Source organism: Panthera onca, chromosome F2 (genome assembly GCF_046562875.1).
Source record: "Panthera onca isolate mPanOnc1 chromosome F2, mPanOnc1 haplotype 2, whole genome shotgun sequence".
In the NCBI taxonomy this organism is placed as follows: domain Eukaryota; kingdom Metazoa; phylum Chordata; class Mammalia; order Carnivora; family Felidae; genus Panthera; species Panthera onca.
Window position 1 is genome coordinate 17732453 of NC_138356.1, and position 25370 is coordinate 17757822.

The 25370-nt window shown below is 39.0% G+C and overlaps 1 protein-coding gene and 2 non-coding genes across 3 annotated transcripts in view; 2 read left to right on the top strand and 1 right to left on the bottom strand.

Annotated features, from left to right (window-relative positions):
* MCMDC2 (minichromosome maintenance domain containing 2) overlaps positions 1-4081 on the top strand; it is a 39836-nt gene extending 35755 nt beyond the window's left edge. Inside the window, exon 14 of the mRNA XM_060610666.3 lies at positions 2395-4081. Within this exon, the coding sequence (XP_060466649.3) occupies positions 2395-2561 (167 nt within the window). The 3' untranslated portion in view covers positions 2562-4081. The remainder of the gene's footprint in view (positions 1-2394) is intronic.
* A 741-nt stretch (positions 4082-4822) lies between these two features.
* On the bottom strand, positions 4823-4911 carry LOC132664890 (small nucleolar RNA SNORD87). The gene has a single exon (XR_009603891.1). It is a non-coding gene; the product is annotated as a small nucleolar RNA SNORD87 (small nucleolar RNA).
* A 1211-nt stretch (positions 4912-6122) lies between these two features.
* LOC132664907 (U6 spliceosomal RNA) lies at positions 6123-6226 on the top strand. Its single transcript, XR_009603899.1, has one exon. It is a non-coding gene; the product is annotated as a U6 spliceosomal RNA (small nuclear RNA).
* The last annotated feature ends 19144 nt before the right edge of the window (positions 6227-25370 follow it).

The following is a 25370-nucleotide window of genomic DNA, read 5'->3' on the forward strand; positions in this document are numbered from 1 at the left end:
ATGTTAAGTGCATACTGATGACAGACGGCTCTAGGAAGGTAGGCACTGTCTGCTTGGCTAGCAACTGTACTCCTGGCCAGTCACATGTATGTACTCATTCAATGAATCAACAATGAAACAGAATTTAAGAGCTTAACTCCTAAAGTGGTAGTCAAAAAGTTTTTTTTAAGTTGTGGTAAAATATACGTAACATTTACCATCTTAACGATTTTTAAGTGTATAGTTCAGTGGTGTTAAATACGTTCACACTGTTGCCACCATCCATCTCTATAAACCTTTCATTTTTTTCTGTACCCATTAAACAATAACTCCCCAATCTCTCCTTCCTTCCTCCAGTCCCTGGCAACCACCATTCTTTCTATTTTTATAAATTTGACTTCTCCATGTATCTCATATAAGTCTAATCATATGTGTTTATCTTGTGGCTCACTTCACTTCATATAATGTCCCCAAAGGTTTATTGATGTGGTAGCATGCATTAGAATTTCCTTCTTGTTCAAGATTGAATATTCTATTCCATTGTATGTATGTGTACACACACACACACACACACACACACACACACACACAATTTTGTTTATTCATTCACCCAACAATGGACCTTAGATTGTTTGCACCTTTGGCTATTGTGAATAATGCTATGAACATAAGTATATGCTTACTTACCTCTTTGAGACCTTGTTTTAAATTATTTTGGGTATATGTCCATAAATGAAATCCCTGGATCAGGTAATTTTTTGAATAAACTGCTACTGTTTTCCATAAGGGTTGCATCATTTTACATTCTCACCAACAGTGCACAAGGGTACATTTTCTTCATATCCTTGCCAACATTTGCTTGATAGTAGCCATCCTTATGGGTGTAAGATGGTATTTCACACCATTTACCTAGTGATTAGTGATGTTGACCATCATTCATGTGCCTATCTTCTTTGGAGAAATGTCCGTTTCTCCTTTGCCGATTTTTGAATTGGGTTATTTTCTTGTTCAGTTGTAGATCCTGTATCAGATACAATTTGCAAGTATTTTCTCCCATTCCATGGGTTGCCTTTTCACTCTTCATTGTAGTATTTGACGCACCAGTTTATTTTGATGTGGTTTAACTTATCTATTTCCTCTTGTTGCCTGTGCTTTAGTGTTATAACACTAGAAATCTAGTGTTACATAAATTCTAGAAATCACTGCCAAATCCAGTGTCATGAAGCATTTCCCCAATTTTTTGTTTTTGTCTTAGTTCTTATGCTTAGGTCTATAATATAAGGGACCAACTTCATTTTTTTTTCTTACGGGTATTGTTTTTTCAGTACCATTTATTGGAAACTGTCCTTTCCCCATTGGTTTTGGCACTCTTAAAGCATAAATCATTTAACCATGTATTTGAGGGGCTCTTTCCAGGCTATTCAATTCCATAGGTTTATGTCTTCTTGTCAGTGGTTCTGAATAATTGAGATTACAATGATGTCTTTATCCTCAGTCATCCGCTTAACCTTTATTAAAGTGTTTCCCTACCTTCTAATACCTTCTCTCCCTACTTCTTCCACCTCCTCACAGCACTATTCAGGTTCAAAACTCTAATGCCTAGGTCAACAGATAACAAAGTTCTAGTTTCTACACTTAAAAAAATGTTATTTTTGAGAGAGAATATGAGCTGGGGAGGGGCAGAGAGGGTGGAGGGGACAGGATTTTAAGTGGGCTCTGCACTGACAGCAGTGACCCCAACACTGGGCTCGAACTCATGAACTGTGAGATCACGACCTGAACCAAGGCTGGACACTAAACCAAGCCACCCATGTGCCCCTCTAGTTTCCATGTTTTAAAACACAGTATTTTTTCTTGGCTCTGGTAAGTCTGTGTATATACTGAAACTATTTCATGAGTCTCAAAAACAGATCAGTTTTAAATGATTATTGAAATATTCTATTAAATAGGTCAGAACTTAATTTAAAAACTCTTACTGGGGGGGCCTGGGTGGCTCAGTAGATTGAGCATCCTACTTTTTTAAAGTTTGTTTATTTGAGAGAGTGGGGGAGGGGCAGAGAGCGAATCCCAAGCAGGCTCAGTGCTGTCAGCGCAGAGCCTGACGTGGGGCTCAATTCCATAAACCATGAGATCATGACCTGAGCCCAGATGAAGAGTCAGATGCTTAACCAACTGAATCCCACAGGTGCCCCAATCATCTGATTCTGTATTTCAGCTCAGGTCATGATCCCAGGGTCGTGGGCTCAAGACCCAGAGCAGGCTCTGTGCAGAGTGTAGAGCACGGTTGGGATTCTCTCTCCCTCTGCCCCTTTCCCCAGCTTGCACTCTATAAAACAAAACAAACTCATACTATTTTGCTGAAAATGTGATTTCACATTTAGCATTTTAAGGACTTCTCATTTACATTTTCCTTAGGGGCCACTGTATTTTGTGTTGCTCCAAATGCAGTATTTCCATTTGAATTGTATAATGAAGAATATTTGGAGCAAAGGGATATCTATTTGAATCAATGCCAACAGCAGCTCCAACAGTTTATTGCCACGTATGGACCTGGGACAGCTATTTTCACTAGTGATGAATAGGCAATCTGAGGAAAATCATTTTCTTCACTCATATTTAAGCAGTGGAAAGGTGTGATTCTGAAGTAATGCTTCAGGTAATACTATGTATGGTAGTACATTAGAAGGCTATCTTAAAAATATAAAAGGTCTCATTATTAAAAATCTGGTCAGGGGACCTGGGTGGCCCAGTTGGTTAAGCGTCCGACTTCAGCTCAGGTCATGATCTCACAGTTCATGGGTTCGAGCCCTGCATTGGGCTCTGTGTTGACAGTTCAGAGCTTGCTTCAGATTCTGTGTCTCCCTCTCTGCCCCTCCTCTGCTCATTCTCTCAAAGAATAAATAAACATTAAAAAAACAAAAAAAGAATCTGGAAACTAAGCAATGTTTAAAAACGGTCACTTTTATGTAGTTCTACTTGTCACAAGATGGCAAGAACAGTTTACATGAGAATATTTACCTAAAAATAAATCATTTTTCTTGCACCTGTGAACCTGACAAATGGAGTAAATAACAGCAACATATAGAAGCAGAAGCCTCCAATTTAAGGACATTTCCTACTTCATTACTTTTTATGTCCATTATATAGTTTTGGAATCCCTAATTATGAATTCAGGGAAAGCTTGGAAATTTTCCATTTTTTAAAGCCAGGTTAAATGAAAAAAAGTAATTTATAACAAATCAAGGGGTAAGAATTGGCTCCTTGAACTTAACTGGTTACAAGAAAGGCACCAAAAGGCAAAGAAACCCAATTTGCAAACCATCTTCATTTTTGGAGGGAAGAGATCTATTCTGAAAAGGTGTGTGCGGGGAAAGAGAAAATATATTTAACTTGTAAAATCCCCAAATCCTTTTCATTTTTCAAAGGTCTAATGTTTTTTTTAAATGTTTTTGAGAGAACAGTGTGAGTGAGGGAGGGCCAGAGAAAGGACACCCAAAATCTGGAGCAGACTCCAAGGCCCAAATGGGGCCTGAATATACCAGGAGATCCTGACCTGAGCCAAAGTTGGACACTTAAAGCAGTTGAGCCACCCAGGTGTCCCAATAATTATAAAAAAATAAGATACTACCATGCCGATTCTTTAGAAACTGGCACTTTATGGAGCTAAACCATAAAGGTTGACAGCTCTCTCTATAGGCCTTTGACAAATCATTCCTACTCATTCAGCAGTATTTACTGAATATTCACTAGTTTCAGAGACTTGTGTTACTTTTTCAGAATGCAAAGCTAGTTTTTTTGTTTTTGTCTTTTAAGCTTTTATGTATTTTTTGAGAGTGTGGGAGAGAATCCCAAGCAGGCTTCATGCTCAGTGTGGACATGGGGCTGGGCTCCATTTCATGACCTGAGCCGAAATGGAGTCAGCAAAGCCAGATTTTAAAAACAATTTACATATTATAGTTCTAGAATTCTAGACTTGCCATAATGAAGTTATAACCTAAATAAAAGCACTCAACAGGGGAAAAGCAAGATTTAGCTAAGTTCAAGTCTTCAGAGTTAAGAATTTAGCTTTAGAATTTCTATAAATTCTAAGCCCTGGTTGGAATGGACTGTCCAGTCACTATTTCCCTTAATATGGCATGTTATTGTTTGTACTAAGATCACAATTTTTTTTGTTCAAAGGCAAAAGCCAAGAATAAGATTAAAACTTAAACTATGTAGGTCACAGGTGAAATCTTTATTTGTAAGGGATAATTCGTTAAGGTGTTTAGGAGATTCCAAATACTTATTTATTGATAAAGAACATACTTTCTTAAAGTATGCTAAAAACAAATCTGACTAATGATTATGGAACTGGAGATGTTTAAACACTCGATATATTTTAAAGATAGCAGACTTTACTGCCCAAAAGTTAAAAGTATTCAAGCATGTAGTTCTCTACATAACTTATTGTGAGGTGATCAATGTTAAATAAAGTATTTATTCATGTCTTCTTGACCAATTCTTCATTTTTCCTTCCAACTGCATGCCTCTGGGGAAAAAAATCAGAAACCAACAATGAAAATCACTCCATAGTCAAAATCAAAGGAAAATCAGACTTCTGACAACACACACACAGGCAACTTTAACAGGATATGGCCCTAACCCTTTGGAGTTTCAGATACTTTTGAATTATTGTTAGCTGTGATTGCCAGAATTACTTACCGAGGCAATGAAGAATTTTTAACCACAACAGTTATGGACTTGGACATTCATCTGCAGCTACCTACATGATGAAAAGAACATATAACCCATTTTAATGAAAAATTGCATTATACTTGAGTAATTCACATAAACAATATACATAACTGGCATCTCAGTCTTCAAATTATTTCTTCAAAGAAACCCTCAGCTGGGTAAACGGCAAAAAGTAATTTAAGTCATCATTGTGCCAGTTACTAAACCTATCTAGGTCAAAAACCTACTAAATGTTTTTGGTACTGCTTTTCATAGACAGTACCATAAATACATAACAAAGCACAGTGTTTAACATTAAGTTTTGGTACCTCATTACATGCAGTTGTGCTCCTAGTGGTTTTATCACAGCCATCCTCAGATGTTTTTGGAAAACATCACAACGTTCATTCATCTTCAACTCATAGGCTCTGTTGCACCTAGAAATCAAAATATTTCATTGTGAATTCTCATTTGTACTTGCCATCTGTTTGGCATCTTATATGCAGGAATGGTCCAGTAAGACTTTTTCATTCTCATCAAGAGCCATAAACATTTTACTTACAACCTTCCTGACTCCCATCTAACTTTTTATAAAAACTACTAACATTTGAGGCCATATACTGGAATAATTTTGTTATTTAACACATCTCTCATGGAATGAAGTACTTTCTGCTTAGTTCTACTTTTTTTGGTAGTCCAAACAGATAACCCCAAAATTTAGAACCTCTGTAATGGCTTGAACAGATTAGTACTTTTGACTGTTGAGGCCCTAATAGTTCTATAAATGATCTTTCCAAGCTGGAAATGGGTTTATTAGCATGGATAGGAAAAATTGTGGCTATATATAGGATGTTCTTTACTGTGGCAGTATCGATGTTAGGACATGATGGTCCTAATGAGTACCTAGCCATTGCTTTTCTGTCTCAGAGCTTGACAAGGATGAGATGAGTCAGGTTAAAGGTTAGATGTATAAAAACAAGTGTGTAGACCTCCAACTAAAGCATCACAATGGCAAATCTAATGTAGTTTTAGAGCAGATACATTATGTTGACATCATTATTGGACAGTCTTGTAGAATTAAGTCCCAGGTCGCCTGAAAGCACACGTAGGTAGTGCAAAGAATGGCCAGGGCCACAGATCATCTCTTACAGCACCCCAGGAGGGTAAATCATTGAACCAGACAGCTACTGGAAATGATTTATGAAGACACATCAAATGTTGTACCTTGCAAAACAATTTATCATTTTCAAGTCTGGAAATAATTTCACATCGTCAATATTAGGAACACAAACTATTAGTTATGAATAATACCAACTTGGAAAGTTTCAGTGTAATGAGATTCATGGGAACTACTGACAACTATATGCATAATCTCATTTGTGTAAATCCTACAAGAATGTTTAGTGATACATATTTGTAATAAAACTGCTGTGCCTGCTTCGGCAGCACATATACTAAAATTGGAACGATACAGAGATTAGCAAGGCCCCTGCGCAAGGATGACACGCAAATTCGTGAAGCGTTCCATATTTTTGAGGGTGCGGAGAAAAAGGAACCCTCTTGCACTGTTGGTGGGAATGCAAATTGGTGCAGCCACTCTGGAAAACAGTGTGGAGGTTCCTCAAAAATTAAAAATAGACCCACCCTATAACCCAGCAATAGCACTGCTAGGAATTTACCCAAGGGATACAGGAATACTGATGCATAAGGGCACTTGTACCCCAATGTTTATAGCAGCACCCTCAACAATAGCCAAATTATGGAAAGAGCCTAAATGTCCATCAACTGATGAATGGATAAAGAAATTGTGGTTTATATACATGATGGAGTACTATGTGACAATGAGAAAGAATGAAATATGGCCCTTTGTAGCAACATGGATGGAATTGGAGAGTGTTCTGCTAAGTGAAATAAGCCATACAGAGAAAGACAGATACCATATGGTTTCACTCTTATGTGGATCCTGAGAAACTTAACAGAAACCCACGGGGGAGGGGAAGGAAAAAAAAAAAGAGGTTAGAGTGGAAGAGAGCCAAAGCATAAGAGACTGTTAAAAACTGAGAATAAACTGAGGGTTGATGGGGGGGTGGGTGATGGGTATTCAGGAGGGTACCTTTTGGGATGAGCACTGGGTGTTGCATGAAAACCAATTTGACAATAAATTTCATATATTGAAAAAAAATAAATATTAAAAAAATTAAAAAAAATAAAAATAAAAAATAAAACTGCTATCCTTCCCACTCAGCTCAAAAAGCTAAGAGCCAGGATACAAAATCCCAGATGAGAGGCACCTCAGGAGTTATGACGGTAGGTAGGTTGAAGGCAGGAGTTATGTGATAGGTAAAAAATTAGATGCTAGAGTAATGAGAAAAATCACAGTTCTTAAATGGTGTGGTGGGCTCCGTATTTATTATGCTTCAGGATTTACCTGTTAATCAGTATTTTTACCAAACATTTGGTTTGAAAACCCCCAGTATTTAGCAATAAAAGTAGGATTGATGCCACTTATGCCTCAAAATAAAGATGACTAATACCAAATGTAAACTATTTTTAGCCATCAAATGCCCTGGTGACAGCAACATATTTGGGAGGAGGTAACAACAAAAAAGCCCGACACAGGATTATACCGTTTCATCGATGAGGTATTAATACCATTTTAAAGTATTTAAGTAATCTCTATATCCAAAGTGGAGCTCAAACTGACAACCCCCACCGCAAGATCCTCCAACTGAGCCAGCCAGGCGCCCCAATAACTTGTTTTTGAATAGGTAACACGTTCTTCCAGCCTCCCAGCTGTTGACCAGTTTCTTCAGTATTATGTCCAGAAATACACATCTCTATATAAATGCAAGCATCTAAGGGTAGAGCAGGCATTTATGGCTTAGGGATGTTCTAAACAGTACATATTGTTCTCCCAACTTCAAAACATCACGTCTTTAGAAGATATTTACAAAGGAAGATTCACAAACACATGCGACAAGTCACTGTCCTAAGTCGCTACCAGAACTGTTACTAAACTGGTAACAATTTTAAAAGCCAATCACAAACTACAGTTAAGTAAAGGTTGTCTTTAATATCCTAGAGATAATGCCTTTCCCCTTTTATAAAATGCTTGCGTACTACGAATAAATAAGTCGCCCACTAAGGGACCCTAAAACCGTCTAGGATGCACACAAGGCTTTGCTGGGGATACAAAATTGCTCCGAAGGAGGCCCCGGCGTACACCAAAACCACGCGCCATACCTTCCAGCCGCCTCGAAACCACCTCAATCTGAGAAGGCCCTTTATTAATTTTTGACTTTAGAACAGTCGAAACGGGCGTTTACTAAAAAAAAAGGGTCAGTTGAGACTCGCGGCTGGTTACTAAAAAATGCGACAGAGCCAATAACCCAGGACGCTCTGGGTGGCAGAAGGGGAAGGCTGCCTCCCGGGCCGACCTCGCGGCCATGCAGCTTACTCGGCTGCGCTCGGCAAGGTCGGAGGCCCTTTACACGGGGGCCCCAGGGCAGAGCCTGGGTTCCGGCAACGAGTCGGGTTCCCGGTAGTAACAGGTTGAACTAAGACCGCAAGGACTCCCACCTCGAAGGGCCCAGCGACTGGTCCACTGCCGCCCGGTCCGCATGACCGACCAAGTTTCGCACGGCCTCCTCCGTCGACAGCCGCGCGGAAAAGAAAGCACAGCTTCTTCCGTTGGGCTTTTGGGGCTCCAGGCCCCGCCCCTTCCGGGCCCTGGCCCCGCCTCCGACAGGGGAGCGTGTGTCCGGCGGCGGAGTCCGTGCTAAGCACCAGGGCGGTAGTTGGAGATGCGTTCTCAACGTCTGGGTGGCGCTACCCTGAGATCTGCGTTTCTCCGACTGCGGTGGAGTGCTACACCGTAAGTTCATATTGAAGGGAACTTTTGGAGGCTTTCAAGGCTCATGAGGACTTCACCCAGAGCTATTTCACCGAGTATGCAAACGTGTAGTCTGTCAGTTTGTAATGGACCCAAAAGAGCGGGAAATACTCCAAAAAGGAAGGGTCTCCCATTCCCAGTACTATATATTTGTTTAGTCTTCTACTCCCCCACGTAGTTCAGTGCTTAAAAAAACTGGTGGTATTGGACATCCCAATTTAGAATAAGGGTATCTGGAATCGACCCCATCAAACACATAGAAGAACCAGTTGCCACAAAAAAAGCTGTTATATCTCCCTCATAACAATAGCTACTGCTGCTGTTTTTGTTGATAATAATTATAGAGCATTTTAAAAAAAGCATCCGTAAAGCAGTTACCCGCTTTGTTTATGAACATGTTCTAATTTGCTATTGATTTTTTATTTTTGTGTTTTTTTACTCTTGTTTCTTTCAATCATTTTATTTGAGTCCTGGCTACAAAGCACTAGACTTAGTGCTGTAGGAGATAGGCTGATGATCTTGTTGCCAGAAAGAACACACGTGAAAGCATGTAATTAAACAATTGAATCAGTAAAAGGCACATCATCTTTCCTTTATAAATTGGAAGTATAAGAAACTGATTCAAAATCCAGTACAAATGTATTTGCCTCAAGGAAACATGGTAAAAAAAAATCTAAACTTAGCAAAATAAATTGTTGGTTATACTTACTTTCTCAAAGAATTTCTCTCTAACGTTTTTGCTGAATGTTTTGCAGGGGTTTAAAATTCTTTGTTTGGGACCCCAACTGGGCAGTTTATTCTGTCAGGTGGTGGCTTGGACCTCAGCCTGCCATTGCAGACTCTTGGCTGGATGTAAACTTCTACAACCTAATTTTGCGACCTGGACAGCCACCTCCATCAGGCCTTTGCCTACAAGTGGACGGGGAGGTGTGGGAGCTACCATTACTGAAAGTTGTACTGAAAGAGGAGGGTGACTTTGCTGAACCCATAAATGCTATGGCAACATTTTAGGCATGTTCTCAGTGTCTAGGGCCATGTGAGAAGGAACTGGAGATCAGCATGGATGCTCCTGCAACAGTTCCTTACAGGATACCTCCTAAGTTGCTAGTTTTCCTTTCCTTCAGTGGGTTGCTCACATGGCACTTATTAGCATCTTCTTCTGAAGGATACCTGACCTGGATAGGATATGGAAGGGACCACTGTTTTAATGACTTAATACGTTCTTCAAACTAGATACAATTAAATTCTGGGACTAAAATTTAGGTGTTCCTAAAACTCCACAGCCACCTATTTTCAGATTATAATTTTAAGTCAGTTGGGTTTTTTTAAAGTTTATTTATTCATTTTGAGAGAGAGAGAGAGAGAGAGAGAGAGAGAGAGAGAATCCTGTGCAGGCTCTGTGCTGACAGTGCACAGACTGCACTGCACTGACCAACACAGGGCTCGATCCCACACACCATGAGATCATGACCTGAGCTGAAATCTAGAGTTGGATGCTTAACTGATTGAGAAACCCAGGTGTCCCAAAGCAGGTTTTTTTTTTAATTTAAGTAATCTTTACACCCAACATTTGGCTTGAACTCATGACTCAAAGATCAAGAGTTGCATGCTTTTTTAAAAATATTTTTTAAATGTTTATTTATTTTTGAGAGAGCGGGCACAGAGAGAGAGGGGACACAAAATCCAAAGGAGGCTTCAGGCTCTGAGATACCAGCACAGAGCCTGACAGGAAGCTTGAACCCATGAACCATGAGATTGTGACATGAGCCAAAGTTGGACGCTTAACTGACTGAGCCACCCAGGTGCCCCTTGAGTTGCCTGCTCTTCTGAGCCAGCCAGGTGCCCCTTAAATCAGTTATTTTAATTGATTAGTAGTATAATTCATTAAATAAATGTTATGTTTTCAACTGCATCGCAACTAAGTGGCTTTAAAAAAATGAGTAATGTATTATCCCACATTGCAGGAAGCCCAGAGGTAGCTGGTTCTAGGGTTGGTTAATTCAGCAGCACAGCATTGTCAGAGTTTGTGGTCTTCTCTGAGACTCTTGATTTTCCCTTCATAGTTGCAAAAAGGCTCCCACAACTATAAACATCACATCTTCTTATAAAAACATCCAAAGGCAGGAAGGAAGGAGTTTTTTTTCAGGTGTTTCTTTTTTTTTTTTAAGTTTATTAGTTTTTTATTGTTTTAAATAAACAGAGGCAGAGAAGAAGAGGGAGAGAACCTTAAGCAGCCTCCATGCTCAGCACAGAGCTTGATGCAGGGTTCGATTCCACAACCGTGGGATCATGACCTGAGCCAAAATCAAGAGTCCAGCGCTCAACCAACTGAGCCACCCAGTTGCCCCACGGTGTTTCTCTTTTAATCTGTGTGAAAAGTACTACCAAGAATGCCCTTCAGGTGCCATTGACCATGGTTGGGTTACATGTCCAGAGATGATCAGCTTGTGCTGTGAGAAGGTAGGTTGTTGTAGAAAAGAAAGAGAAGGGCAAATGGCTATTAAAAGAGCTATCAACGGTTCTTGCCACAACAGGTAATCTTAACTTTAAGATTTGGGGATATTGCTGTGAACCTCAAGAGCTCTCTTCTAGGGATACGTGGCTGGCTCAGTTGGTGGAGCATGCAGCTCTGGATCTTGGGGTTATAACTTCAAGCCCTACATTGGGCATAGAGACTACTTAAGATAGATAGATAAGTAAGTAAGTAAATAAATAAATAAATATTTTAAAAAAGAGCTCTCTTCTAATTACTCTACAAAGGGAGATAACCTTATAGGAGCATGATTAAGGATATGGGAATTCTGAGAAAGAATGGGTTCAAATATTCAACTTCTGCCCCAAAATTTGCCACAAAAGCAAAAATAGCTTTTTAACACAGGGTAATTGACATACTAAGAATTGCACATATTTAAGATGAAAAATTTCTAAGTTTTGACATGTATACACCTGTGAAGCATCACACTAAAGTTAATGAACAGGAGCGCTTGGTGGCTCAGTCAGTTAAGCATCCAACTCTGGATCTCAGCTCAGGTCTTGATCTCAAGGTTGTGAGTTCAAGCCCCGTGTTGGGCTCCACACTGGGCCTGGGACCTACTTAAAAAAGAAAAAAGATAATGGACATATTCATCACCCCCAGATATTTCCTCATGCTCCTTTGTAATGTCTCCTTCATGCCCCAAAGCTCCACCTTTAAACCCCATCCCCAGGCAACTGCTGACTGACTTTCTGTTGCTACAGATTAGTTGCATTTTTCTATAATTTGCTTAAATGGAATCATATAGTATGTACTCTTTGTTGGCTCTTTTCATTCAGCATAATTATTTTGAAATTCATCCATGCTATTGTATGTAACAATAGTTAATTCCTTTTTAGTGCTGAGAAGCATTCCCATATATGGATATACCACAGCTTGTATCCATAGATCCGTTGATGGACATTTGGATGTATCAGTGTTTGGCTATTACAAATAAAGCTGCTATGAGCAAGTTTCTAGGTGGCTCAGTTGGTTAAGCATAGGACTCTTGACTTCGGCCCAGGTCACGATCTCATGGTTCGTGAGATTAAGCCCCACAATGGGCTTGCTGCTGTCAGTGCAGAGCCTGCTTTAGATGCTCTATCCGCCTTTCTCTGTCTGCCCCTCCCCTAGTTTTGCTCTCCCTCTCTCAAAAATAAATAAACATTAAAAAAAATAGACATTCTTCATTTTGATGGAAACCAATTTATTAATTCTTTTTTTTATATGGATTTGGCTGTTATGTCTAAGGAACTTTACCTAACTCAAAACTTCTGGAAAGTCCTTCCTCCCACCCCCTCCCAACCATAGACCTACTCAGTTATTCCTCAGCAGAATAAATATGCCCTTTTCAGGACTGCAGATCACTCAACCAGGCTCATCAAGTGACTGTATCCAAGATTCAGAGCTATGCCTCTATGAATTATGTCATGAATTTTGCTGAAATCTAATAAGCCCCCTCAATATTGAAAGACTCATCCTAATCCAGACTCCAAAAACCTCATATCCTGCCATTGCCCTTCCCATTATTTTTTTTAAATTTTTTAAATGTTTATTTATTTTTGAGAGAGAGACAGAGGTGAGCAGGGGAGGAGCAGAGAGAGAGAGAGAGAGAGAGAGGGAGACACAGAATCCAAAGCAGGCTCCAGTCTCTGAGCTGTCAGCACAGGGCCGGGGCTTGAACCCACGAACTGTGAGATCATGACCTGAGCCGAAGTCGGACACTTAACCGAGTGAGCCACTCAGGCGCCCCAGTATTCTTTCCTTTTTTCTTTTTTTTAATGTTTATTTATTTTTGAGAGAGAGCATGAGTTCAGGAGGGGCGGAGAGAGAGGGGGACAGAGGATCTGAAACAAGCTCTGTGCTAACAGCAGAGACCCCGATGCGGGCTCAATCTCATGAACCATGTCTCTAAGCGCATAGATAAACAGATTAGAAGAGTATACATCCACTTCCACATTGTGTGTGCGTGCGTGCGTGTGTTGTGTGCACCATCTCTAGTGCACGTGTGTGTGTGTTGTGTAACAACCTAAATGTCCAGAGACTGGTAAAATGAATTATATACATCCAAACAATGGAATGGAAATCCTACTCTTGTCTGGCAAATTTATTTACTCCTATTTCAGCCTATTTCTCCCTAAACTTCCTCTTTCTCCTCCCCCCATTCTTAGCTGGTAACTTACTAGGTGAGTCAGGACCCTTTGTGAGACCACAAAGAGAAACCACAAAGTGATTTACACAGCAAAAGTGTAGGGGCGGCTGACTCTTGTTTTTTGGCTCAGATCATGATCTCATGGTTGTGAGATTGAGCCCCACATTGGGCTCTGCACTGGGCATGGAGCCCACTTAAGATTCTCTCCCTCTGCCCCTTCCCCACTTGGGTGCCCCCACGAGCACTCTCTCTCTCCCTCTCGAATGAAATGAAATGAAATGAAATGAAATGAAATGAAATAAACAGCAAAAGCTTAATATAAAGAATTAACTGTGGGAGCGCCTAGCTGTCTCAATCAAAAGAGCATGTGACTCTCGAGCATGAGTTTGAGCCCCATGTTGGATGTAGACATTACTTAAGTGAATAAATAAATACTTTAAAAAAGAATTAACTGTTAAGGGATTACCTAAGAGAAAAAGAAAATTTTAAAGAATACGGAAATAGCATGTATGAAGCTGCCACCCGCTCTGAGCTGAGGCAGACCCTAGCAAGGAACAGATTTGGTGGGAGGCCACTCCAGACTTTGTGGACCAGTGAATGGTAGACAAGTAAGCTGCCCTCTGGGTTGCTAGGGGAAGCTACCCACAGGAAGGTGCTATGTGCTGTTGAGAGGAGCAAACCTGAAACAGGAAGCAAAGCTCCTCCTGCAGTCTCTCTTCAGCACCCTCTGCAGATACACTTTAATATTATGTGCTTGGCAAAAGAGAAATGTTTACATGGTTCAGGTGCATTATCACAGAGCAGGTAATGAGATGAGCAGATAGATCTGGAGATAAAAGACAGTAAATTGACAACTGGAACATTCTATCCTCTCCATTGAACAAAGAGATGCTACCATATGGGAAATCCTGCCCTGTGCATTAGTGCCCACTTTCTCCTGTCCTGTTGCTGCCCAAAGTATCCCTCTTGTTAAAGGCTTTTGGTCCTGATGCTTCTTTCCTGCTCAAAGACTGGCTCCTTCAAGTATCCTCTCTCTTCTGCCTCATCTATCTGTCCCTTACCAATGGACCATTCCAGCAGCATAGAAACATGTTCCAGTCTCTTTGTACCGTTCCTTTATGAATTTTTAGCTGTACAAAATACATTGGGATGAATACATTAATTTGGGAATGTATCCATTCCTACTTCTTTTGATAAAAGCATGTTTTGATGTTTCCCCAATTTACCTCTCCACCTCAGACCTCACTTCCAAACTAAATAGTCATGTTATTTTCCTACTTCACTGTCTCTAGTGCTGAGGGTGGGGGCAGGTAATGAACCTAGACCCAAACTTTGACCTTTCATTTTCTTCTCTTTCTATTGAAGGCTTTGTATTTTTCTTCCTCTCTAATGGAAACTTCATTTATGTCACTTCTTGAGATTCCGCTTCCTATGCATAATTTAATGTTTACTGCTTTAAACTTTGCTCTTAATAAGTAAAGGGATTTTTGGAATTTAGAATTCCCCTTTCCCTTTCAAGTCTATCATCTTCAAAGGGACTTAAGAAAATCAACGTAGAGTCCAAGGGTTGCCTGATAATCTTGGTTAATAATATGAATAATTTCCTATTATACTTAACAAATATCCACTTGAGGGTCACCTAGGTGGCTCGTCAGTTAAGTGACTAACTTTGGCTCAAGTCATGATCTCACAGTTTGTGAGTTCGAGCCCCACGTTGGGCTCTGTGCTGGCGGCTTGGAGCCTGGAGCCTGCTTTGGATTCTGTGTGTCTCTCTCTCACTCCCGCTCACTCTCTCTTTCAAAAAAAAGACACACTCTGTGTGTCTCTCTCTCTCTTTCAAAAAAAAAAACTTTTTAAAATATTTTAAAAAATATCTACTTGCATATATGGTCAAATGATTTTTGACAAGGGTGCTAAGGCCATTCAATGAGGAAAGATAATCTTTTCAACAAATGGTACTGAGAAAACAGTATCTGCATGTGAAAGAATGAAGTTGGCTCCTTAGCCTTGTACAGACAAAAATTAACTCAAAAGAGATCAAAGACCTAAATTTAAGAGCTAAAGCCATAAAACTCATAGAAAAACAGGGGAATAGTTTCATCACTTTGGATTTGAGAATAATTTCTTGGATATCACACTAAAAACTCAGACAACAAGAAAAACTAGATAAATTGGACTTCACCAAAATAAAAAAACTTTTGTTCATTAAAAGACACTGTCAAGAGAGTGAAAAGATAATCCACAGAATTGGACAAAATGTCTGCAAAGCCCATATCTGTTAAGGGATTAACATCCAGAGTATATGAAGAACTCCTAAATTCAACAATGAAAAAACCAAACAACACAGTGCAAAACTCGACAAAGGATATGTATTGACATTTCTCCAAAGAAGATATATAAGTAGCCAATAACCACATGAAAAGATGCTCAATATACAACTAGCTTATCAAGGAAATGCAAATCAAAGCTGCAAAGAGATATATACTTCACACCCATTAGGGTGGCTATTATCAAAACAGCAATAACATAGCAAGTATTGGTAAGGATGTAGAAAAATTGGAACCATTGTATCATTGCTGGCGAGAATATAAAATAGTGTGGCCACTGTGGAAAACAGTATGGCATTTCTTCAAAAAGTTTAACATAGAATTACCCTATTATCCAGCATTCCACAGGTACATACCCAAGACAATTGAAAGACTCAAATACTTGTACACCAGTGTTCACAGCAGTGTTGTTATTCATGATCGCCAAAAGGTAGAAACAACCAAATATCCATCAATGGATGAATGAATAAACAAAATGTAGTATATAAAAGCAGCTGTTTACAATGTATGCCTCTGGAAAGTAAAACTTGGGTTTTGTGGGGAAAGTGGTATTTTAATTTTTTATTGTGTACCATTCTTTACTGTTTGGATTTTTACTATGTGTATGCAATTTTATAATTAAACTTTAAAATAATAATTATTTTTTTTTATTTTAGAGAGAGAGCATGAGCAGGGGAGAGGGAGAGAGAGAGAGAGAGAGAGAGAGAGAGAGAATCTCAAGCAGACTCCATGCTTAGTGCAGAGCCTGATCTCATGACACTAGGATCATGACCTGAACGGAAATCAGGAGTCGGATGTTCAACCGACTAAGCCACCCAGGCGTCCCCAAAATAATTATTAAAAAGGTACATTTTTTTCTCTCAACTGCAAAAATAGACCATTTCTAAAATTTACCCCTTAAGCTCATCACTCCCTCCTTCACCCCTGACCTGCATTATGAAAAGTGTTTGGTATTCTCCAGCAATGAGACCTCCCTGGGGGTTGCTGGTCTCCACGTTGCTGAAGTGAGTTAATGTTGCCAGTTTGCGGATATAACTGAAACCACTTTAAGGGGAAAGATTTATGGTTTAATCTGATACAGCAGTTTATCAAAAGTAACTTTTTAAAAGAGAGCCATTCTTTGACAGTATAACCAGGATTACCTTGGAAAGTTTACATTTTATAGATGGACATATGTGTGGATTCAGGGCATATAGGATATTATTTTCTCTTAAGCTGTCAGAATCTATAGTCTGTACTTTACACATGTAAATCTCATTAGTAAATTAATACATTTGCCCTTCAGTCCTTTTTCATATTAGTGAATGATTTGGAGAACCTCCTAGTTCCCCTAGATGTTTGCAGCAGAAAATGAGGTTGGAACTGGAAGGAAGTTGGCTATAATAACCATATGTTTGTGCTCTCCCTTGCTCAATAGTAAGCATGTCAAAGTATAGTTAATGCAAGAGAAATGTAAATGACCCTAGTCATAAATGCATGACTTTTATATATAAGATCCTTTTACCTCAGGCAAGATTATTTTTAAACATAATATTGACATTAAGATAATCATAGCATTTATACCTCTCGTCAAGGTTAAAGTTCCAAATCTGTGAAAAATACATTAAATTGTCAGAAAATAGGGCACTGATCTGAATGAAAGTTGATTCTCAAACACTTGAAGTACATGAACTTTACTGAGATAATTTTGGTGAAAATTACCTAAATTACTTATGATTTCTGCCCGGATCTAAAATAACGAGTGGCTTTAATTGTCAATGTGAGACACTAGGGTTTTCCTTTTCTGTTGAAAAATTTAACTTTTATGTTAAGAATAAGCCTTGCAAACAACTACTTAAATCCTTTGACAAATTCTAAATGGAATGGAATGTTATTGAAATTATTCAAGCTGACCAATGGGACCTGAGGGGAAGTTAGCTAGGAGACTTCAGGGAAAGTTTTCTTTGATGGAAAGACACAAATGGGAAGAAATAGCTCTTCTTCCCCTAGACATCATCTGTGAAAGAATTCTTGGCCTTGCTGCAGCCATCTTGTTAAATGAGGGGAGCTTGCCGGAAATGGCAAGTAGAAAGGAGAAGAAATCAAGCAACTTAAAGACATCGAATAGTCACCAAATTAACCAGCCAGGGAGCCACTCCAGTTTAGTCTTCTTGTTTTGTGAAATAATACACTTTTCTTACTGTTTAAAAAAAAATTAAGAACGATTACACAGAGAGTTGAAAATGTGGAAGTAATTGAAAAATTCAACCTAAGGTTAAATTATGTTATTCGTACCTCAGTGATGATCTAATGCAAATTATGTCCTGAAATTAATACTCCATTAACTTAAACATGGTGTAGATTCTGAATGTTTCTTCCACAATGTGTACTTGTGCATATGCATGAGTTTCTCTGTGTCCAGTGGTATTCTGGTAAATAGGTTCTAAAAACAAAACAAAATGCCCAAACCATGATTTGTAGCATTTGCAGATTTCTGTGGTGTAAATATTCCCATCATGGCTGATTTCAAGATGCTAAGTATTTAACAACTGGCTTACATAATACGTACTTGAATACTTGAATAGTTAAGAATTGGTTCTCACAGAACATAATTGCTGAGTTGAAGGATTGAAGGAGAAATGCATCTTTATACTTCATATAGTCAAATTGTTTTCCAGGTGGTTGTGCCACATCCCTGTCAGAACTTGCTCATTTCAGAGTTTAAGCATTTTTGCCAATCTGATAAATATGGAACTGGTATTTATTGTTATTTTAATTTGCATTTATCATGAGGTTGAAAGATAACTTTCCATATATTTTCTTTTTTCCTTACATTTTTTCATGTTTTTAATCATTTGGGCTTTCTCTTCTATAAGTCTTAGCCTTTACCCAGTTGTTTATTGGAGTATTTATAATTTATGGGATTTCTTTATATATTCTGGATACTAATCTTTTGTCAGTTAATAGTTACATGCATTGCAAATAACCTTTCCCAGTCTTTTCTTTATCATTATACTTAATGGTGTTTTATGTTGTTTAGAAGTCTGTACTCTTCTCTCTGCTTACCCATAGCTCCCTAACACCCAACACCTCTGTATTCCTATGGAGAATCTGGCTACCCTGAAATCCAAATTCTTTAATGTGCCTTTCAAGGCTCTCCTTGATTTGAAAATTGGGAATGATATAGTTACTTATTCCTATCATTTTTGTGAGGATGGAATGAAATAATGTATGTGAGGTATCCATCCCCCTTACCCATGCTCTTTCTTTTCAATATTATTCTCATTTGCTTTTTCCTGTGCCTGGAATGTTCTTCTTGTCCCTCTTTGCCTTCTCAGGAAAGTCTTCCTTGATCTTTTAAGACTGGGTTAAGTACCCATGGCAGACATTCTTGTTGTTGTCACTATAGCCTTCCTAGCCCTCTTTCCTGATAATGAAACCCTGACTTTGTGTTTTGTGCCTTTTCTTAGGGCTAAGCCAATTTGTTAGCCTGTCTCCCTGCCTCCTGTGGTAGCTGCTGGAGACTGGCTCACTTGATAGCTATTCCAGCCTCCTTTGATCTGTGTTTCTGTACTTTGGAGGCTGAAAAGCTAAGTATTATATATTCCAAGACTCTCTTGTAACTAGGATTCTGGATGTGAATTGGGTCCTGCAAATCAAAATGCTTTGGTGCAAAACCTGAATTCTAAATCAAGTTACGTGATAAGCATGCCATCCGCCATCCATTTTGCTGACATGTGCAGCAGAGGCAGTGTGCTTCTAGAGTCAGCCACTATGGGGGTACTTTCCCATTTGGTAGGCAGAATCCAGATCATTGCAGAAGTATCAGCTGACTTGGCAGCCCAGTTCCATGGAATGACTTTGGAAATTGTTCCTATAAATTCAGCCCAAGTTTGTTTCATCCTGTAAGTGACTAATGCCCTATAATAAGCTTCTATCTTTTTAAACTAGCTGGAGTGCAATACCTCAACAAAACTCAGACTGATATACCTTCTTTACACCTGTGGTGACCTTGTGACCCAATTCTGGTCAATGAGAAATAAGTAGAAGCCTTGGACCCTGATGAATTTCCAAAGCCATCTTACCAGTCCTGGACTGCCTACCTATGGGTTTCTTTTACATGATAGAATAAAATCCTAATTTATTTAAGCCCCTGTGGTTGGGTCTTTTTTTTTTTTTTTTTTAAGTAGGCTTCACACCCAGTGTGGAGCCCAATGTGGGGCCTGAACTCACGACCCTGCGATCAAGACCGGAGCTGATATCAATTGTTGAACACTTAACTGACTAAGTCACCTGGGCAACTCCTGGTTGGGTCTTTTTTGTTAGCAGCGGAATGCAGCTCCTAACTGATACAGTAAGCATTGAACAATGTGTGCTGTAGTGTTAAAAAAAATATTAGCATAGGGGGCACCTGGGTGGCTCAGTCAGTTAAGTGTCCAGCTTCGGTTCAGGTCATGATCTCGCGGTTCGTGAGTTGGAGCCCCACATCTGGCTCTGTGCTGACAGCTCAGAGCCTGGAGCCTGCTTCAGATTCTTTGTCTCCTCCTCTCTCTCTGCCCCTCTCCCGCTCCTTCTCTGTCTCTCAAAAATAAATAAAATGTTAAAAAAATTAAAAAATATATTAGCATAGTACTAATACAGTATTGTTATAGTATAGTATAATATTAAAAAATGGGCAGAGGACCTGAATAGATGCTTTTCCAAAGAAGACATACAAATGGTCAATAGACACATGAAAAAATGCTCAACATCACTCATCACCAGGAAAATGCAACTCAAAACCACAATGAGATATCACTTTACACTGGTCAGAATGGATAGAATCCAAAACATGAGATACAAAAAGTGTTGGTGAGGATGTGGAGAAAAAGGAACTCTCATGTAGTATTGGAGAGAATGCAAATTGGTGCTGCCACTGTGGAAAACAGTTCCTCAAAAAAAATGAAAAATAGTAATAGCATGTGACCCATTAATTCCATATTGGGTATTTATCCCAAGAAAATGAAAACATGAATTCAAAAAGATACATGCACCCCTATGTTTATTGCATCATTACTTACAATAGCCAAGATACAATGGAAGCAATGCCAACTGTCCATCCATAGATGAACAGATAATGAAGATGTGGTGTGTGTGTGTGTGTAATACACACACACACACACACATATATATATATATACATATATATATATTTACTATATATATACACACATATATATTTACTATATATATACACATATATATTTATATATATTTATATATTTATACACACATATGTATTTATATATATTTATATATATATATACACACACACACGTATATATTTTTACTATATATATGTGTGTGTGTATATATACACACACACATATATATACTTACTATATATACGTGTGTGTGTATACCCGGTCTTGATTGCAGGGTCGTGAGTTCAGGCCCTGCATTGGGCTCCACACTGGGTGTGAAGCCTACTTAAAAAAGAAAAGAAAAGAAAAAAAAAAAAAAGACCCAACCATAGGGGCTTAAATAAATTAGGATTTTATTCTATCATGTAAAAGAAACCCATAGGTAGGCAGTCCAGGACTGGTAAGATGGCTTTGGAAATTCATCAGGGTCCAAGGCTTCTACTTATTTCTCATTGACCAGAATTGGGTCACAAGGTCACCACAGGTGTAAAGAAGGTATATCATATATATATATATATATATATATATATATATATATATATATATATATTTACTATATATATATGTGTGTGTGTGTATTTACAATGGAATAATACCCATCCATAAAAAAGAGTGAGATGTTGCCATTTGTGACAACATGGATGGACCCAGAGGGTATAATGTTGAGTGAAATGAGTCAAACAGAAAGATACATACCATATGATTTCAGTCATATGTGACATTTAAGAAAACAAATGACCAAACAAAGAAAAAAGAGACCAAAAAAAAAAAAAAAAAAAAAAAAACAACAACCAAAAAAACAGGTTTAAACACAGAGAACAAACTGGTGGTTGCCAGAGGGGAAGTGGGTGGGGGCTGGGTGAAATAAGGGGGATTAAGAGTACAGTTATGAGGAGCACTGAGAATGTATAGACTTGTTGAATCATATTGTACACCTGAAGCTAATATAGCACTGTTAATTATACTTCAATAAAAAATAATGAAAAAAATATTTGTGGACCAATCGATTTATGAATAAAGGCACTGAAGCATGAAATACTGTGTGTGTGTGTGTGTGTGTGTGTGCTACAATGTAAAGTGTAAAACAGGAAGTGGTAGAGTAAGGGCAATGATGTAGGTAGGGGTTTCATAGGCCAAGTTAAAGAGTTAGACATCACCTTTTTTTTTTTTTTTTATTTTGTTTTAATGTTTATTTTTTTTTGGAGAGACACAGAGTGTGAATGGGGGAGGGGCAGAGAGAGGGAGGCACAGAACCTGAAGCTGGCTCCAGGCTCTGCACCTTATGCACAGAGCCTGACGGGCTGGAACCCACAAACTGTGAGATCAGGACCTGAGCCGAAGTTGGATGCTTAACCAGCCTGAGCCACCCAGGCACCCCATTACCTTTAGATAATAGGGAATCATTAAAGGGATTTGAGCAGGTGTGTTACTTCCTCAGGTTTGCATTTTTGATAGGTTACTTAGGTGTGGCCCAGTACTGCAGGCAATACTGCATTGTTAAATCTACAAATTGCAAGGTAAAAAATGATGAATACTTGCAATAATTTTTTTTAAAAGTATTTTATTTATTTTTTAAAATAAGCCACACTCAATGTGGGGCTGGAACTCACGACCCCAACACCAAGAGTCACATGTTGTACTGACTGAGCCACCTATGTGTCCTGCAATAATTATTCTTACATTTGTGAATATAAGTGTATCTTCAGGGAAATTCTTTAATGTGGAATTACTAAGTTGGAGTGTATACACTTAAAATATTGAGAGATATTGCCAAATTGTATTTAAAAGAGCTCACACTCTCAAAAGTGTGCTCCTTTCCTTATCCTCACCAATAGTAGGTATTTTAAATTTGTAGCATTCTTTTTCCCCCCACATTACTCCATTTAATATTATCTTGGAGAGGTGGGTAAAGGCACAAGGATAAATCTAGAGATTTATTTTCATCAAAAACACACATTCCCAAGCATTAGGGCCTGGTTAAAACAAGTTAACTCCAGTATGCCAGAAAAATTAATTAGCATTTACCTTCTGAGTCCAGTTAACCATTTCCCCCCAGTTTTATTGATACATGATTGACATATAACATTGTTTAAGGTGTTTATATATATATTGTTTGATAATGTATGTGTTATAATATCTTGATATATGTATGTGTTGTGAAATATTACACAATAAGTTTAGTTAACATCCATCACCTCACATAGTTACACATTTTTTTCTTGTGGTGAGAACTTTTAAGATCTTTCTTAGCAACTTTCAGATATATAATACACTATTGTTAACCATAGTCATCACACTGTATATTATATCTTCAGGACTTATTTGTCTTGTAACTAGATAGTTTGTATCATTCTGATAGGTGAAATGTTGTTCCATTGCTTTTTAAATTATATATATATATATGTTTATTTATTTATTTTGAGAGAGATAGTGCATGGGAGGGGCAGAGAGAGAAAGAGAGAATCCCAAGCAAGCTCTGTACTGTCAGTACAGAGTCCGATGCAGGGCTGGAACTCACAAACCGTGAGATCATGACCTGAGCCAAAACCAAGAGCCAGAAGCTTAACCAACTGAGCGACCCAGGTGATCCCGATTTTACATACTTTTCTACTGAGTTGCTGGTCTTTTTAATTCCTGAGAGCTGATTTTATATAAAGGAAATTTTTACTGTGACTATCTTGTATGTTGTGACTTTCCCCGCCCTGGTTTCCTTTTTGTCTTTTTGCCTTATGTTTTTTTCTTTCATTTTATGAATTTATTTTTATGTACTTTTTTAATTTTTAAAATTTGTTTAAATTCAGGTTAGTTAACACGAATTTATTTTTTATGTAGTCAAAATTATCCATCTTTTCCTTTATGGCTTTTTTTTTGTTTTCATTTTGCTTTGTTTTTGGTATGTGTGTTATGCTTCATCTTACCATCTTTACCCTCCATGTAACTGAGCTAACCAGCCAGAGAAGACATTCCTGACTTCTCTGCTGTCTACATGCACTTTCTCAGCTATTATTTCACATCACCTTTGTGAGCTGAGGGGAACAGGAGGAAAAGGCAAGGGAAATAATATTATTGAGGGCAAACACTAAGCCAAATGCTTATCACAGTGAAAGATCAGAAGCAAAGAAGGATGTTTTCCAACAGGACTGGGGGTAGGAGACTGGAATACCTGAAGCATCCAGGTAGACAACAGGGCAGGCAGCCCAGAGCAGGTAAGAACCAAACTCTCAGAGCCTGAGTCTGAATCCTGGCTCTGCCACTGACTAGCAGGGCATCCCTGGCCAGCTTCTCATACTCTGAATTTTCCTAATCCATTTACAGAGGTCCGTGAATGTCCTCGGTGTCATCACAGTCACTCATTGAGGTGTGTTCTAAACTGGAAGGTAAAAAAAATACAATTTCGTTGTAAATTTGTCAATACAAATAGCTAATCTCCATGGTATAAATGGGTTAAAATGTCCACGCCATGACTTGAGTGTGAAGAAAGTAAGGTAGCTTTCTGTCCTGCATCCAACTTCATCTTATTCTGGAATCCCCACCCTTGAAGAAAAACATCTGCCGATGTTTTTAAATACTGCAGTTAAATATGCAGTCACATAAATGTTGAGACTCTATCAGGGCTGTTTTCTCCTCTCAGTGGGCTTCTTACCTGCCCTTCCCCTTCAGTCTCTGGTTAGCTTCAGGAAGAAGTTATGTATCCAAAGGAGGTGGAGGGAGAGACTGCAGCCCCCATGCCTTTCTGTCCTCTGGGTCTAGACCTGATTGACACAGTGCGTCTGTTACCTTGGTGTCATGCTGATGTCACTGCTGGGGCCCTGAGTCCTGCTTACAGCCTTCTGTTTTGAGGCCCCCTTAGTCTGCCATCTCCCTGATTTCCTGGCATCCTGGCTTCTGCAACTGGCTCCAATATGCCGGCTGCCCTCAGGGTCCCCACTCAGCCATTGCCTCTCACCAGTCTGGGTGGAATCCAGGGCTCTTCCAGGGGTCTGCAGCCTTCCAGGCTTTACCTAGAGAAGTGTGGTGAGGCCAGCCCTTCTCTCCATATCCTCACTGCCCCACATTTCCTCATTCTACCCACAGCGAATGACACGGGGGAATTACATCTGCCCCTTGGCCTGACCCCTCTATTACCACTTAGCGTAAAACTGTTTCTATGCCTCCAATCTTGGCTCTTAATACATAGAGGACAACTTTTGGAATTTTGAATTTTATTTTCTCTCTTAATAAAGTTTGAATTTTAGGTCCATTATCTTGCTAGGAATGCTGACTCACTTTTGTGACTTCAAAGGTGTATATAATGACTTCATTCTAGGAGTCTCCCTTTAACCAGAGGTCCTTAATTCAGTGAATAGGGGAGCCTGCAGACTACTGAATCAGGTTAGTACTTAAAAATACAAGATACCTGCCTGTCGTTGGTAAACTACTTCATGCCCTAAGGCAATGTAGTCACATAGGTAATCCCCCAACTCACTTCTTACTAGGAAGTGGGATTTAGGTTTTTATCTAGAATCTATTCTTTTTCCATCTCTTCTGGCCTCCCCATTCCTCATTTCCTCAAGTTGGACTAGAGGTGGATCTTGAGTAATAAGCTGTCTCACCGCTCACCATTCATTTTTGCAGGAAGCCCTGCTTCAACAAG